Below are 17,589 nucleotides of genomic sequence, written 5' to 3' on the forward strand. Positions count from 1 at the left end.
AACACTAACGAGTCACATGATACCGGGGAGGGAAAATGGCTAATTGGGCCCAATTTGGAGATTTTCACTTAGGGGGTACTGACTATTGTTGCCAGCGGTTTAGACATTAATGGCTGTGTGTTGAGTTATTTTGAGGGGACAGCAAATTTACACTGTTATACAAGCTGTACACTCACTACTTTACATTGAAGACAAGTGTCATTTCTTCAGTGTTGTCACATGAAAAGAGAGAAGAAATGTCACTGAGGGGTGTACTTACTTTTGTCACATAATGTAAATCCTTTGGAAGGATTTCAGCAATAAAAGTACAATAGCATCCCCTCAATATTAGTAATGATGTCATAATAGAAATAATAGGATTTTTGTACTCACCGTAAAATCCTTTTCTCTGTAATTCACCGACCGACACAGCTCCTCTCTGTAACTAAATGGGTTTGTTAGCCTGCCACTAGGAGAACTAGGCAAAATTGTAACACAATACACAGAACTTTCAGTACCACCCGGGGGGGCGGACCCTGTGCTAACAACCCTCCCTGCTGCCCCAGCAGACTCAGTATGCCAACAAGTAGTATAACATAAAGAAAGGGAGGGGTGGGTGCTGTGTCGGTCTGTGAATTACAGAGAAAAGGATTTTACGGTGAGCACAAAAATCCTATTTTCTCTTATATTCACCGACCGACACAGCTCCTCTCTGTAACTAAATAGGATGACACCCAAGCAGTGCCAAACGAGGGGTAGGAAAAAGAGCATTAAAACTTCATACACCATGGCAAATGGGAATTGGTGAAACTAAACCCACAAAAAAAACAGCAGTGTACGGAAAAACACACCGCCATATAACTGGGTGTTCTCAACAGGAGAGATAACCAACACTGCAAACTTTATGCGGAAGTAATGCAACAGGGCATTAACAAACAGTACTTAGTTTTTATGGAAAAACCAGGAAAAAACTAAATTGCAACTACACGGTCGCCTGCAAAACTTTGCGGCCAAAACAGGCATTAGCCGAACTGACATCTACCTTGAAGAACTTGGTAAACGTATGGACAGATGACCAGGTCGCTGCCTTACACACCTGAGCGACAGACGCTTGGTGTCGGAAGGCCCAAGACGTTCCGATTGCCCTTGTAGAGTGGGCCGTGACTGGAAAGGGGGGCACCTGCCCCTTCAAGGCATAGGCTTGTACTACAATCTGTCTGATCCACCTAGAAATAGTGGCAGACGAGACTGCCATACCCTTCTTTGGACCAGCCACCGAAACAAACAGCGAGTCTGACTTCCCAACGGGAGCTATGGCAGACAAATACACTTTTAGAGCCCTAACCACGTCGAGAGCATGAAGGGCCAACTCTTTGGGGTGCTTCGGCTTAGGACACAACGATGGTAACACAATGTCCTCATTGATATGAAAGGCCGAGACCACCTTAGGTAGAAAGGGCGGTTGCGGACGCAACACCACCTTATCCCTGTGGATGACCAGATAAGGCGACTCGCAGGACAGGGCCGCCAACTCCGAAACCCTCCTGGCTGATGTTATGGCCAGCAGGAAAACCCCCTTCTGTGAAAGGGTCAACAAGGGAATCTCCCTGATATTCTCAAACGGTGGCTTTTGAATGCCGACAACACCAGGTTCAAATCCCATGGAGGTAACGGTGGGTGTACCAGAGGGACTACATGTCGTACCCCCTGAACAAAGGTATTCACTAATGAATGAGATGCCAGGGGTCGCTGGAAAAAGACAGCCAGAGCTGAAATTTGCCCCTTAATGGTGCTCAACGCCAACTTCTGGTCTACACCTTGCTGAAGAAACAGCAGGATAGTGGATATAGAAAAGGAGCGTGGATGCCACTTTTTCTCCTCACACATGGAGAAATAGGCCTTCCAGGTACGATGGTATATCTTCCATGAAGAAGATTTCCATGCCCTCAACATAGTTGGAATCACAGAGTCCGACAGACCCCGGTTCCTCAGCACCTGGCTCTCAATAGCCATGCCGTTAAAGCCAGCGATGGTAAAGCAGGGTGAAAGATTGGACCTTGAGATAGGAGGTGCTGTCACAGCGGCAGCCACCAGGGAGCGTCTGCCACCAGATGCACCAGGTCTTTGTACCAGGCCCGCTGAGGCCAATTTGGGGCAACCAGGAATACTGGAATACCCTCGGCTTCCACTCTGCGAAGCAGATGTGGCAACAGTTTTAGTGGAGGAAAGGCGTAGATCAGCTGGTACTGATCCCACGGAGCCACCAGCGCGTCTGACGCATCTGCCCACAGATCTCTTGTCCTGGACATGAATCTCGGCACCTTCCAATTGAGGCGGGAGGCCAATAAATCCACATCTGGTGTGCCCCATTTCAGGCACAACCGCCTGAATATCTCCAGATGCAATGGCCATTTTCCTGAGTCCAGCATCTGTCGACTCAGATAGTCCGCCTGCCAATTTTCCACTCCCGGGATGTAAATGTCTGACAGGGCCGGAACGTGTCGCTCTGCCCACCGAAGTATGTGAGCGACCTCCCGAGCAGCGGCTGAGCTTCTTGTTCCCCCTTGGTGGTTTATGTACGCCACAACCATGGCGTCTGAAGACACATCGACCATGTGTGGAGACACAGCCTGATCGCTCTCAATTCGAGCAGATTGATCGGCAACTTAGATTCTTCCGTCGACCAGAGGCCCTGGGCCGACTGAATCCCCATCACGCCACCCCAGCCAGATAGACTGGCGTCTGCAGAGTCTGCATGGTGATCGCCACATCCTCCTCTAATTCTGAGGCGGAAGATGCTCTCAGGAGGAGATTGTCTAGGTAACCCACGTTCGTGATCCCGCATTGTCTCAACAATGCCAACACTGGAGCCACTACCTTTGTAAAGACTCGGGGGGCTGATGCCAGGCCAAAAGGGAGAGCCACAAATTGGTTGTGGGCTTCCCCGACTGCCAAACGCAGACATTTTTGATGCCGATGGCATATGGGAATGTGCAGGTACGTATCCTGGATGTCTAAGGACGCCATGGAGTTCCCTTGATGGAGTGCAGCGACTACTGAGCGAACTGATTCCATTCTGAACCTCTGCACTTTTACAAAGTGATTGAGGGCTTTTAAGTCCAAGATCGGAAGTACCCCTTCCTTCTTGGGAACCACAAACAGATTTGAGTAGAACCCCTGGAAGCATTCCGATTCCGGAACTGGTACAATCACCCCCTGATCCAGCAAGTCCCTCACTGCCCCTAGCAGGGCCTCCAGGCGAACCGGGGATGTGGGTATGCTGGAGGGGAAGAATCTGTTCGGCGGCCAAAAGAGAAACTCTATCTTGTAGCCTGTGGAAATCAGGTCGCAGACGCATTGGTCGGATAACCGGGAGGTCAACCGGGCTGCAAACTCCCGAAAGCGACCCCCCACCCGAGATGTGGGTGGGGGCAAACCTTCATGCGGTAACACTTTTGTTCGCAGGCTTGTTAGGCTTGCGGTTCCAGGGACACTTCTAACCGTTTGTGGACGTCCTGTCGGGCTGGGAACGTTTTGTCGAAGCACCGGGCGGACGAAAAAGCCGATTGTGAGTGGAAAAAGAGAGCCCTTGCCTGCGGCGTGGCTCCTTAGCCTTCCTGGCTTGTAGGAGTAGTGTACTCTTACCACCCATGGCATTTTTTAATAATGTCATCCAATGAAGCTTCAAAGAGCTGGTCGCCAAGGAAGGGAGGATCCGTCAGGGCTTTCTTGGATGCCTGGTCAGCAGACCAGCATTTCAACCAAATCAGGCGCCTCAGCTGACACTAAAGCCCTGGATAACAGAGGGAGAGTATCCAGGGCCGCGTCACAAACTTACTTAAGGCCTTGCACTAGTTGGTCTGCTAGTTCCACACAGACAGGGGAGGCCTGTTGCACTCCCAATTCGCAGTGCAAAAGTTTGTGCGGATGCCAGTACACGTCGCACGGCTGACCCCACAACCGTAAACAAGGAACGAGCCACTGCCTCAGCCTTCCTGTCCGTGGGATCCTTGAATACAGGAGTCCCCTCAACCGGGATCGTGGTTACTTTATTTAACCTAGATACTGGGGGGTCCACGACCGGAGGAGCCGACCACTTTTTGAGAAGGCTTTCCTCAAGGGGGTAATGCACTGCCATGTTTTTGGGGACCGAAAAGGTCCTTTGCGGCCGACCCCAATCCCTGTAGATGAACTTGTCAAAATAAGTCAAATACGGGAACACCTTAGGTGAACGTGCTGGCTTGTGGGACCCAAAAGGGACCGATACATCAGCAGAGGGATCCGCTGGCTCCTGGATCTTCAGGGTATCACGCACAGCTGTGTTAAGTGCTCCAACAAGCGCTTTGTCTTGCCCGGACCTGGATGGGGAATCATCCTCGCTGTCCAAATGGTCCTGGTCAGCTTCGTCTGATAGGTCAGAGCAGGGGTTACCAGCCGCAACAGGGCCCGAGTCTGCATCAGAGCTCTCCCCAGAGGACGGGGGCAGGGGCTTTTTACGTGCACCTTTCCTTCCACGCACCGCCTGTATTTTTGCAACAAAAGAGTTAAGGACCGCCGTCAGGGTGTCCATGGGCACAGCGCTATCTGCAGGTGACCCAGTTGAAATAGCCTGGATTTCGGGGGAAGAAACACCAGTTTCTGAAGCCATGCTGACCCTACCCTGTCTGCCACCTGAATGGGGACTTAGGACAGTGTAGGTCCCACCCTCCTGCTTCCGCCGCCTGGCGGGGTGGGGGGGTTCCTAGAGCCGGATTCACCACCCTGCGGCATTCTGTGATGGTTACTAGCCATGCCTGTAGTCCCCAGGAGGTTACCCAGTTGCAGATTGAAGAAACTGTGTCAGTAGCAGCTGTAGAAAAGAGCGGTGAAACCATCTGCAGAGCTTGCACCAGCGTTCAGGGAATGGCCACCCAGCGTCCTGTATACACAGTGGACACAGGAAACAGCATGTGATAGCACATGGCATGCAGCCACAAGTGAACTGCGGTGAAAAGAGCGCTCGGGCTTCAAAAAAATGGCTGCCAATGCAACTAATAGGAAAATCCCATAGAAAATGGCCGCTGAGGCTCACAAGGGGAACCTGCTCTGCCCTCAGCCGAAATGGCCGCTGGACAGCGCCATGCGGTGACAAGCAAAAAAACCCAGAACAGCGCTGCCTTCAACCAGCAAAAATACCTCCACAGACACCTTTTGGGACCCCCCACACTGGGACCAGGACCATCGCTAGCCGCACAGACCCCCTACAGGTGAGAGACCCAGCAATCTCCATACACACACCGCCCACAGCACATGCAGCCCCCCCCCCCCCCCGGAATATAGGGACGTGGGAGAGAATAGAAGGAGGTGAGGTGGCCCCCGAATCGACCTCCCAGGGAATGCCCAGCTGCTCAACCCCCCGAGGGGGGGAGAGCCGTACTTACCAGTCCTGAAGAGCTGGAAGACATTCCATCACAGACCCACTCCTGCACAGTTACAGGGTGGCTGCTGGCCCGGTATACTGTGATCCAGACATCAGTAGCCCGGTCATATGTATACCCCGGAGCATTGAAGCTCACCAACCACCTCTGGAGCTGAGGTATGTCGTGGCCTGCCGAGCCTTAGCTGCGACCTGCACACACTCTATGGCTGGACTGGGGGGAATACAAGGATAACTTAACCAGCCTGTCACCCAGCCGGCAGTTGATAAAAGATCCCAGGATCTTTCATCTTGCGCAAAAGTATAAATCCTGCATCAAAAAAATGGACCAAAGGGCCCGCAGGGTTCATAGGTCATTCTCCTTCACTAGGCAAAATAAAACTGAGTCTGCTGGGGCAGTAGGGAGGGTTGTTAGCACAGGGTCTGCCCCCCGGGGCGGTACTGAAAGTTCTGTGTATTGTGTTACAATTTTGCCTAGTTCTCCTAGTGGCAAGCTAACAAACCAATTTAATTACAGAGAGTAGCTGTGTCGGTCGGTGAATATAAGAGAAACCTTTTTTTCCTCTGCTACAGTTGAATGAATCGGGTCCCTGGTGCCCCATAGTGATGACATCACAGAAGATTGTGGTAAGAAGAGAACGTATTTCTGTGACTTACATTGTAGTTTATTCCGGCCTGGTTGATGTAGGCCGAGTACAGCGCGGCGCCAACATCAGCCTAGAAATACAACCAATGAATAGGGATGAGTGAACGTGCCCGATCTGTCAAATCCTGTCTGAAAATTTCCTATTTAGAATTAGACATGTGCACGATGAAAAAATTAGTTTTGTTTCGTTTTGATTCGTTAAGCTAGTTATTTCGCTTCGTTAAATTTGGTTGATTCGTTCCATTTGTATACGGAATGAATTTTGTCTTTTTTTCGAATTTGCCGATGTTTGTTTTTTCCGTTTTAAATCGTTCAAACCGATAAATTTTGAATCGGTCGAATCGAAAAAAAATCATTTTTTTTTTTTCAATTGGAATGTGGCAAAGTGAACAAACAGAAGGAAGTTTTTTAACCAAATGATAATAATGACTCTATAAATCACCTTTTGGCTTAACAAAAACAGCAATTATTTCCCAATGGTCCAATAACACGCACAGTTCTTTGATTTCAGAAATATGTTTTACAGTTTCTAATTCAAATGGAATTCGATGTAAAATTCAATTCAAATTTCAATTTGAATTTCGGGCCAAAATGTAATTTCGTTATTCGGAGCATTCAGTAAACTCTGCTTATATTGTAATTCGGGTATTCAGATATATCTGAATTTCTGAATAACGAAAAATGAGTCTGAATATTAATTCGTAACAAAACGAACTGCAAATGCCTGATATTAAGGAAACCCAAATTTAGGAGCAGATCCCATTGAGGTGTATGGGGGGTAGGGGAGGGGTGGGGGGTTACTGACTCCTAGACAATCTTTGTTAATAAAGGACATAAGGAGCTCGGTACTGTCATGGGGGGACATTTAACCAATCGTTGTCTGGGCCGATTTTTTTTGTTTTCACACACATTAAAATCAGCATGACTTAGAACCCCCAAAACATTATCTGTTTCCTGACAGCAGAAGCCCTGGAGAATAAAAAGGGGGTGTTGCAATTTTTGTTATGCCACAGGATATTTACACAGTCGTTCATCAAATGAAACTTTTTAGAAAAAAGTTACACTAAAATGAAATCTCGTGCACACACACACAATATATATTTTTTGGTAAACTATAAAATGTATTGTAGTAATGAGTAAATAGATACAAAACATGTCAAGATTTAAGATTGTGCATGCCTGTGAAATCACAACAAGCTCCAGTACCTAAAATTGTCAATGTGTGACACTTTAAAAGTCTTTACAGTTTATCAGTTTAGAGTTAATCATGAATTATGGCCCTTAACTTTATTCCTATTACAAGGGGGCTAACAAGCCTCGTGTGATAGATTTAGGTGACAGGTGCTCTTTATAGAGACATCAGGGTTCCATTAGACCCCCAATATCTCTTCTGCTCTTCAAAGCAGCTAACATAGCACAGATTGTGCAATACAACTGCTCCATGTTTTGCTGCTTCTTTAAAAGTCCATGTTCTGGCCTGTGTTCAATTTTTCAATGAGGAGTCTAAGTGTGCCTCCTGCTTGACACACTCCACCACAGACTTGAAGACATGGAGGGTGCAGTTCCTGGTTTTGAACCATGGAGGGTGTAGTTCTGGGTTTTGAACCATGGAGGGTGCGGTTCCTGGATTTGAACCATGTAGGATGCAGTGCTTGGTTTTGGACCAGGGGGGCGGTGGGGCTGCAGTATCTGGTTTTGAACCATGGAGAGTGCAGTTCCTGGTATTGAACCATGGAGGGTGCACTGTCTGGTTTTGGACCATGTAGGGTGCAGTTCCTGGTTTTAGTCCATGGAGGGTGCAGTGCCTGGTTCTGAACCATGGAGGGTGCAGTTCCGGGTTTTGAACCATGGAGGGTGCAGTTCCTGGTTTTGAACCATGGAGGATACAGTTCTGAGTTTTGAACCATGGAAGATGTAGTTCCTGGTTTTGAACCATGGAAGATGTAGTTCCTGGTTTTGAACCATGGAGGGTGCAGTTCCTGGTTTTGAACCATGGAGGGTGCAGTTCCTGGTTTTGAGCCATGGAGGGTGCAGTTACTGGTTTTGAACCATGGAGGGTATAGTTCCGGGTTTTGAACCATGGAGGGTACAGTTCCGGGTTTTGAACCATGGACGATGTAATTCCTGGTTTTGGACCATGGAGGGTGCAGTTCCTGGTATTAGTCCATAGAGGGTGCAGTGCCTGGTTTTGGACCGGGGGGGCAGTGGGGCTGCAGTGTCTGGTTTTGAACCGTGGAGGGTGCGGTTCCTGGATTTGAACCATGGAGGGTGCAGTGCTTGGTTTTGGACCAGGGGGGCGGTGGGGCTGCAGTGTCTGGTTTTGAACTATGGAGAGTGCAGTTCCTGGTATTGAACCATGGAGGGTGCACTGTCTGGTTTTGGACCATGGAGGGTGCAGTTCCTGGTTTTAGTCCATGGTGGGTGCAGTGCCTGGTTTTGAACCATGGAGGGTGCAGTTCCTGGTTTTGAACCATGGAGGGTGCAGTTCCTGGTTTTGAACCATAGAGGGTGCATTTCCTGGTTTTGAACCATAGAGGGTGCAGTTCTGGGTTTTGAACCATGAAGGGTGCAGTTCCGGGTTTTGAACCATGGAGGGTACAGTTCTGGGTTTTGAACCATGGAGAGTGCAGTTCCTGGTTTTGAACCATGGAAGGTGCAGTTCCTGGTTTTGAACCATGGAGGGTGCAGTTCCTAGTTTTGAACCATGGAGGGTACAATTCCGGGTTTTGAACCATGGAGGGTACAGTTCCGGGTTTTGAACCGTGGCCGATGTAGTTCCTGGTTTTGAACCATGGAGGTTGCAGTGTCTGGTTTTGGACCATGGAGGGTGCAGTTCTTGGTATTAGTCCATAGAGGGTGCAGTGACTGGTTTTGGACTGGGGGGGGGGGGGGGTTGTAGTGTCTGACTTTAAACCATGGAGGGTGCAGTTCCTGATTTTGAACCATAGGGGTGCAGTGGAAGGTTTTATTTTATACCATGGGGGGGGGGGTGCAGTGTCTGGTTTTGGACCACAGGGGGGGGGGGTTGCAGTGTCTGATTTTAAACCATGGAGGGTGCCGTTCCTGATTTTGAACCATGGGGGTGCAGTGCCAGGTTTTAGACCATGTGGGGGGAGAGGGGGGTGCAGTGTCTGGTTTTGAACCGGGGGGGGGGGACGGGGGGTTGCAGTGTTTGATTTTGTACCATGGAGTTATTGGGTTTCCACCCTCACTTACTACATTTTCTTGCCATTGTATATTGAACTCTGTGGCAATTTTCTGGAGATATTCGTCCACTAGGAATTTAGGAGGGGCCTCTACGCTGAGCTTCTGTATTACCTGCAGATAAAGCAAAGAACATGGCAGCAGCCATTTTATTAACATAATAGACAAGAATAAACACAAAAACAGCCATATAAAACATTTAAAGTTTAGGTATGGATATGCTTGCAGCTTCCACTGGGAGCCCAGAGGTGTGGCACATACAGTACATATATACATTAGTCCAAGCTGGTCCAATATAGCTATGAAAAAATATCTAAACGATCACACGCATTTGCTTGTTTCCACAGTGAGATCCCACCTCCAGCACACACATTGGTCCTTCCCCAGTGAGATCTCACCTCCAGAACACACATTGGTCCTTTCCCAGTGAGATCTCACCACCAGAACACACATTGGTCTGTACCCAGTGAGATCCCACGTCCAGCACACACATTGGTCTTTCCTCAGTAAGACCTCACCTCAAGCACACACATTGGTCCTTCCCCAGTGAGATCCCACCTCCAGCAAACACATTGGTCCTTCCCCAGTGAGATCCCACCTCCAGCACACACATGGGTCTTTCCCCAGTGAGATCCCACCTCCAGCACACACATGGGTCTTTCCCCAGTGAGATCCTACCTCCAGCACACACATTGGTCTTTCCTCAGTGAGATTCCACCTCCAGCACACACATCAGTCTTTCCCAGATGAGATCTCACCTCCAGCACACACATTGGTCTGTACGCAGTAAGATGCCACCACCAGCACACACATTGGTCCTTCCCCAGTATGATCCCACCTCCAGCACACACATTGGTCTTTCCCAAGTGAAACCCCACCTCCAGTACACACATTGGTCCTTCCCCAGTGAGATCCTACCTCCAGCACAAACATTGGCCTCCCCTCAGTGAGATCTAACCACCAGCACACACACTGGTCCTTCTCCAGTGAGATCCCACCTCCAGCACACACATTGGTATTTCCCCAGTGAGATCCCACCACCAGAACACACATTGGTCTGTACCCAGTGAGGTCCCATGTCCAGCACACACATTGATATTTCCCAAGTGAGATCCTACCTCCAGTGAGCACATTGGTCTTTCTCCAGTGAGATCCCACCACCAGCACACACATTGGCATTTCCCCAGTGAAATCCCACCTCCAGCACACAAATTGGCCTTTGCCCAGTGAAATCCCACCTCCAGCACACACAATGGTGCTTCCCCAGTGATATCCCACCTCCAGCGCACACATTGGTCCTTCCCCAGTGATATTCCACCTCCAGCACACACATTGGTCTTTCCCCAGTGAGATCCCACCCCCAGCGTACACATTGGCCCTTCTCCAGTAAGATCCCACCTCCGGCACACACAATGGTGCTTCCCCAGTGATATCCCACCTCCAGCACACACATTGATCTTTCCCCAGTGAGATCCCACCTCCAGCACACACATTGGTCTTTCCCCAGTGAGATCCCACCTCAATGAGTGACAAGAGACGTGTTCCCCACAATCCATTCATAAAACACAGAGATCAGTCCCCTACTCCACCCCCCAGGTTACCCCTGGGCACAGACGCATACACTTACTGTTTGGTTGACTGTTCTGTGTGTATTCTCCTGGCATTTGTTTCTGTATCCCTTTCCGTACTTGTTGGATAATTGATCGGCCACCTGGAACACAGGAAATCAGCTGCTCTCATGATCTATCAGTCATATGTATTGATTATTTTCATGTTCTATCAAAACGATTGGAAACATCAGTAAATCCCTATTATGGAGGAACTCAACTCTGGAAGCTGTGCCCAGAAAAGACAAGAAGAGTGTAAAGAACAAGTCATCCTATTACTGGCTTCCTATGCTCTGCACTGAGTGTCAGTGTGGAGGCGGCCATTTTGGTAAAGTCAGGGCTTTGCTTCCTCGTACAAGTGAACAGCGAGCAGTACTGTAGTGGCATCACCTAATTTCACTCTAATCTGGTAAAACAAAGGCAGCTGCGCCTAAGGTGATCTCACACTGCAGATACATTACTATGAATATAGAGAACAGGAGTGCTTAGGCACAGGAGGTGCACTGATATCAGGAGTGCCTAGGCACAAGAGGTGCACTTATATCAGGAGTGCCTAGGCACATGTGGTGCACTGATATCAGGAGTGCCTAGGCACAGGAGGTGCACTGATATCAGGAGTGCCTAGGCACAGAAGGTGCACTGATATCAGGAGTGCCTAGGCACAGGAGGTGCACTGTTATCAGGAGTGCCTCGGCACATGTGGTGCACTTATATCAGGAGTGCCTAGGCACATGTGGTGCACTGATATCAGGAGTGCCTAGGCACAGGAGGTGCACTGATATCAGGAGTGCCTAGGCACAGGAGGTGCACTGATATCAGGAGTGCCTAGGCACAGGAGGTGCACCGATATCAGGAGTGCCTAGGCACAGAAGGTGCACCGATATCAGGAGTGCCTAGGCATAGGAGGTGCACTGATATCAGGAGTGCCTAGGCACAGGAGGTGCACTGATATCAGGAGTGCCTAGGCACAGGAGGTGCACTATCATTTTTCAGGTGAAATTTTTTTCAGGATACTGTTTGGGCACAATTAATATTTCTAATATTCCCCTATAACTTGGCAAATCTTCATTTGTTGAGTTTAGTTCTCCTTTAGATTGTAAACTCCATGAGCCAGGCCCTCCTATTCTTTCTGTATTGAGCTGTGCTGTCTCCCTTTATATTGTAAAGCGCTATGTAAACTGTTGGCGCCATATACATCTTGTATAATAATAATAATAATATATACATCCTGTATAATAATAATAATAATAATATATACATCCTGTATAATAATAATAATAATATATACATCCTATATAATAATAACATGTACATCCTTTTTAATAATAATAATATATACATCCTGTATAATAATAATAATAGTTCTGCTTTAAGAGTGAGACGGTTAATAAGGTGTCGGGTCCATTTTCCGGCAATCGGATTTCACGGCTCATTCATCAGGTGCCGTGCTTTCATGAGATGGGGGTGGGGGGGATGTGGAATTCAAGGGGAGAGGATTTGTGCTAGGAGGGGTGATTTGGGAGGGGGAGGGGTTTTTGCTAGGATTGAGGGTTTGGGGGGAAGAGGATTTGAGTTCGGAGAGGGGATTGGGGGGCAAAGATTTGTGCTGGAAGGGGGAATTTTAGCAGGGGGGGGTATTTATACTGGGAGGAGCAGGAATTTTTATTTGGTTAGAATTTGGGCTTTTTCAAAGGGAATTAATGCTTGGGGGTGGGGGGGTATGCAGATTAGTGTTTGATTTTTTGGGGCAAGGGGAGAATTTTTGCCCTGGGGGATAGGTGATCAGGAGATCACTGACATTTTCCTGTATAAATTTGTTACCTTTTTGTAATCAGTGTTTTGTTTTGTTTTTGTAGTAAAGTTTTTCTAAAAGTCATGTAGCATTACATACAGTGGTGTGAAAAAGTGTTTGCCCCCTTCCTCATTTCCTGTTTCTTTGCATGTTTGTCACACTTAAGTGTTTCAGAACATCAAACCAATTTAAACAATAGTCAAGGACAACACAAGTAAACACAAAATGCAATTTGTAAATGAAGGTGTTTATTATTAAAGGTGAAAAAAAATCCAAACCATCATGGCCCTGTGTGAAAAAGTGATTGCCCCCTAAACCTAATAACTGGTTGGGCCACCCTTAGCAGCAACAACTGCAACCAAGCGTTTTCAATAACGTGCAATGAGGCTTTTACAGCATCCTGGAGGAATTTTGGCCCACTCATCTTTGCAGAATTGTCCTAATTCAGTTACATTAGAGGGTTTTCGAGCATGAACGGCCTTTTTAAGGTCATACCACAACATCTCAATAGGATTCAGGTCAGGACTTTGGCTAGGCCACTCCAAAGTCTTCATTTTGTTTTTCTTCAGCCATTCGGTGGTGGACTTGCTGGTGTGTTTAGGATCATTGTCCTGCTGCAGAACCCAAGTTCGTTTCAGCTTGAGTACACAAACAGATGGTCGGACATTCTCCTTCAGGATCTCTTGGTAGACAGCAGAATTCATAGTTCCTTTTATCACGGCAAGTCTTCCAGGTCCTGAAGCAGCAAAACAGCCCCAGACCATCACACTACCACCACCATATTTTACTGTTGTTATAATGTTCTTTTTTATGAAATGCAGTGTTCCTTCTAGGCCAGATATACTTGGACACACACCTTCCAAAGAGTTCCACTTTTGTCTCATCGGTCCACAGAATGTTGTCCCAAAAGTCTTGGGGATCATCAAGATGTGTTGTGGAGAAATTGAGACGAGCTTTGATGTTCTTTTTGCTCAGCAGTGGTTTTCTCCTTGGAACTCTGCCGTGCAGGCCATTTTTGCCCAGTCTTTTCCTGATGGTGGAGGCATGAACGCTGACCTTAACTGAGGCAAGCGAGGCCTGCAGTTCCTTGGACGTTGTTGTGGGGTCTTTTGTGACCTCTTGGATGAGTCGTTGCTGCGCTCTTGGGGTAATTTTGGGCGGCTGGCCACTCCTGGGAAGGTTCACCACTGTTCCATGTCTTCGCCATTTGTGGATAATGGCTCTCACTGTGGTTCGCTGGATTCCCAAAGCTTTGGAAATGGCTTTATAACCCTTTCCAGACTGATAGATCTCAATTACTTTCTTTCTCAATTGTTCCTGAATTTCTTTGGGTCTCGGCATGATGTGTAGCTTTTAAGGATCTTCTGGTGGACCTTACTGTGTCAAGCAGCTCCTTTTTAAGTGATGCCTTGATTGTGAACAGGTGTGGCAATAATCAGGCCTGGGTGTGGCTAGAGAAATTGAACTCAGGTGTGGACAACCACAGTTATAGTATGTTTTAACAAGGGGGGCAATCACTTTTTCACACAGGGCCATGATGGTTTGGATTTTTTTTCACCTTTAATAATAAACACCTTCATTTACAAATTGCATTTTGTGTTTACTTGTGTTGTCCTTGACTATTGTTTAAATTGGTTTGATGTTCCGAAACACTTAAGTGTGACAAACATGCAAAGGAACAGGAAATGAGGAAGGGGGCAAACACTTTTTCACACCACTGTAGATAACCACTTCCCGCCCGCCCTATGGCCGAATGACAGCCTTAGAGCAGGCGGGTTCCTTCGCCTGGCCGTCCCTGGACGGCCTCGTGCTTACTTCCGCAATGCGCGCCGCCGGGGGCGCGCATCGCGGAAGTTTTCTATTCGCCGTGTCTCCCGGAGACAGGCAAATACAGATCGCCGTGAATGGCCAATCAAAGCAGCCGTTCACAGCGCGATCGCAGCTGCCAATGGGAGATGATCTCATATGTAAACATATGAGATCATCTCCCATTGCCGTGTCTCTCCCTCCTCACACAGAGACAGCGTGTGAGGAGGGAGAGCGATCTGTAAGTGATAAATTGTTACACTGTCAGCCCCAGTGCCATCTGTCAGCCCCAGTGCCAGTGCCATCTGTCAGCCCAGTGCCATCTGTCAGCCCCAGTGCCATCTGTCAGCCCAGTGCCATCTGTCAGCCCAGTGCCAGTGCCGCCAGTGCCACCTGCCAGCGCCTGCCGTCAGCCCCAGTGCCGTCAGCCCCAGTGCCGTCAGCCCCAGTGCCGCCAGCGCCAGTGCCACCTACCAGCGCCAGTGCCATCCGTCAGCCCCAGTGCCATCCGTCAGCCCCAGTGCCGTCAGCGCCAGTGCCGTCAGCCCCAGTGCCGCCAGTGCCGTCAGCCCCAGTGCCACCAGTGCCACCTGCCAGCGCCAGTGCCACCTGCCAGCGCCAGTGCCACCTGCCAGCCCCAGTGCCATCCGTCAGCCCCAGTGCCGTCAGCCCCAGTGCCGTCAGTGCCGCCAGTGCCAGTGCCACCTGCCAGCGCCAGTGCCACCTGCCAGCGCCAGTGCCATCCGTCAGCCCCAGTGCCGCCAGTGCCAGTGCCGCCAGTGCCACCTGCCAGTGCCACCTGCCAGTGCCACCTGCCACCACCAGTGCCAGTGCCGCCAGTGCCACCTGCCAGTGCCACCTGCCACCTGCCAGTGCCACCTGCCAGCGCCAGTGCCACCTGTCAGTGCCAGTGCCGTCAGCCCCAGTGCCGTCAGCCCCAGTGCCGCCAGCCCCAGTGCCACATGCCAGTGCCACCTGCCAGTGCCACCTGCCAGTGCCACCTGCCAGCGCCAGTGCCACCTGCCAGCGCCAGTGCCATCCGTCAGCCCCAGTGCCGTCAGCCCCAGTGCCGCCAGTGCCACCTGCCAGTGCCACCTGCCAGTGCCACCTGCCAGTGCCACCTGCCAGCCCCATTTGCCAGAGCAATTAGCCAGAGCAAATAGCCAGCACCATCTGCCAGTGCCATCTGCCAGTGCCAGCCCCAGTGCCATCTGCCAGCCCCATCTGTCAGCCCCATCTGCCAGCCCCATCTGCCAGCCCCATCTGCCAGCCCCATCTGTCAGCCCCATCTGCCAGCCCCATCTGTCAGCCCCATCTGTCAGCCCCATCTGCCTCCAGTGCCATCTGTCAGTGCCACGTGTCGTCAGTGCCACGTGTCGTCAGTGCCACGTGGGGTCACTTTGTGGGCATTTCCATTGTCTTGGTGCTCCAGGGCCTTCAAAACTGTAATAGGTGGTTGAGAAATAAGATGTGTAATTTATGCTCCTAGAACGCCTGATGGTGCTATTTCAATATTGGGCCTCTGTATGTGGCCAGGCTGTGTAAAAGTCTCACACATTTGGTATCGTTATACTCAGGAGGAGTAGTAGAACGTATTTTGGGGTGTCATTTTTGCCATGTACATGCTATGTGTTGGAAATATCTTATAAATGGACAACTTTGCGTAAAAAAAATGCGTTTTCATTTTTTTTCCACATTTTCCCAAAACTTCTGGAAAAAAAATGAACCATTCAAACGACTCATTATGCCTCATAGATTATACGTTGGGGTGTTAGCTTTCCAAAATGGGGTCACTTTGTGGGCATTTCCATTGTCCTGGTGCTCCAGGGCCTTCAAAAATGTGATAGGTGGTTGAGAAATGAAATGTGTAATTTATGCTCCTAGAACGCCTGATGGTGCTATTTCAATATTGGGCCTCTGTATGTGGCCAGGCTGTGTAAAAGTCTCACACATTTGGTATCGTAATACTCAGAAGTAGTAGCAGAATGTATTTTGGGGTGTCATTTGTGGTATACACATGCCATGTGAGAGAAATAACCTATTACATTGAAAATTTTGTGAGAAAAAAAGAAAAAAAAAAATCTTCATTTTGCAAAGAATTGTGGGAAAAAGATGACAACATCAAAAACCTCACCATGCATCTTACTAAATACCTTGGAATGTCTACTTTCAAAAAAGGGGTCATTTGGGGGGTATTTGTACATTCCTGACTTGTTCGGGTCGCAAGAAATGAGATAGGCCACCAGTACATCAGGTGTGATCAATTTTGTGCGATTCGCACCACAGCTTGTAGACTCTCTAACTTTCACAATGACTAAATAATATCCACTAATGTGGGTTATTTTTACCAAAGATATGTAGCAGTATAAATTGTGGGCAAAATTTATGAAAAAAAAATTATAATTTGCAAAATTTTATCACAGAAACAAAGAAATATGCGTTTTTTTTCAACATTTTCGTTCTTTTTTCATTTATAGCGCAAAAAATAAAAACCCCAGAGGTGATCAAATACCATCAAAAGAAAGCTCTATTTGTGGGAAAAAAAGGACACAAAATTGATTTGGGTACAGTGTTGCATGACTGAGTAATTGTCATTCAAAATGTGAGAGCACCAAAAGCTGAAAATTTGTCTGGTCAGGAAGGGTGTTTAAGTGCCCAGTAACAAAGTGGTTAAGGAAAGAATATTATTGTTTTTTATTATTATTACTATAATTATAATAAATATAGTCAGTGCCGTTCTTCAGCAGGGGGTTTAGCTCTGCCTACTCACCGTGCTGATTTCTGGGATTTCGGTCATCAGGCGGGGGGCCGCCCAGAGTATGGTGGACACGGCTTCAGCCAGACTCGGGTCCAGGTCTCTGGATCAAAAATAAAAAAAAATTTTTTTTACAGGCAATGTATATTTATTATGGTCAATATTTATTTTCTTTGTATCCAGGTCATTTTATTGGATAATAATATTTAGTATTCTTTTTTTTTTTCTATTCCTGAAGGCTGTACTCTCACAGTGCTGAGCCCCCACGGTGCTGCGCTCTCACAGTGCTAAGCCCCCACGGTGCTGCGCTCTCACAGTGCTGAGCCCCCACGGTGCTGAGCCCCCATGGTGCTGCGCTCTCACAGCCCCCGCGGTGCTGTGCTC

The 17,589-nt window shown here is 48.5% G+C and overlaps 1 protein-coding gene across 3 annotated transcripts in view; it reads right to left on the reverse strand.

Moving 5' to 3' along the window:
- LOC143971569 (IST1 homolog) overlaps positions 1-17,589 on the reverse strand; it is a 30,895-nt gene that overhangs the window by 6,827 nt on the left and 6,479 nt on the right. For 2 of the 3 annotated variants that reach the window (XM_077474390.1, XM_077474388.1), the window contains exons 4-7: positions 17,221-17,308; positions 10,873-10,956; positions 9,258-9,359; positions 6,053-6,112 (exon numbers count right to left, since the gene is read on the reverse strand). In XM_077474390.1, coding sequence (XP_077330516.1) covers positions 6,053-6,112; positions 9,258-9,359; positions 10,873-10,956; positions 17,221-17,308 — 334 coding nt within the window. The remainder of the gene's footprint in view (positions 1-6,052; positions 6,113-9,257; positions 9,360-10,872; positions 10,957-17,220; positions 17,309-17,589) is intronic. The other variant, XM_077474389.1, reaches the window with a different exon arrangement.

Source organism: Lithobates pipiens, unplaced genomic scaffold, assembly GCF_037356315.1.
Source record: "Lithobates pipiens isolate NorthernLeopardFrog02 unplaced genomic scaffold, aLitPip1_a1.2 Scaffold_1, whole genome shotgun sequence".
NCBI classification, from domain to species: domain Eukaryota; kingdom Metazoa; phylum Chordata; class Amphibia; order Anura; family Ranidae; genus Lithobates; species Lithobates pipiens.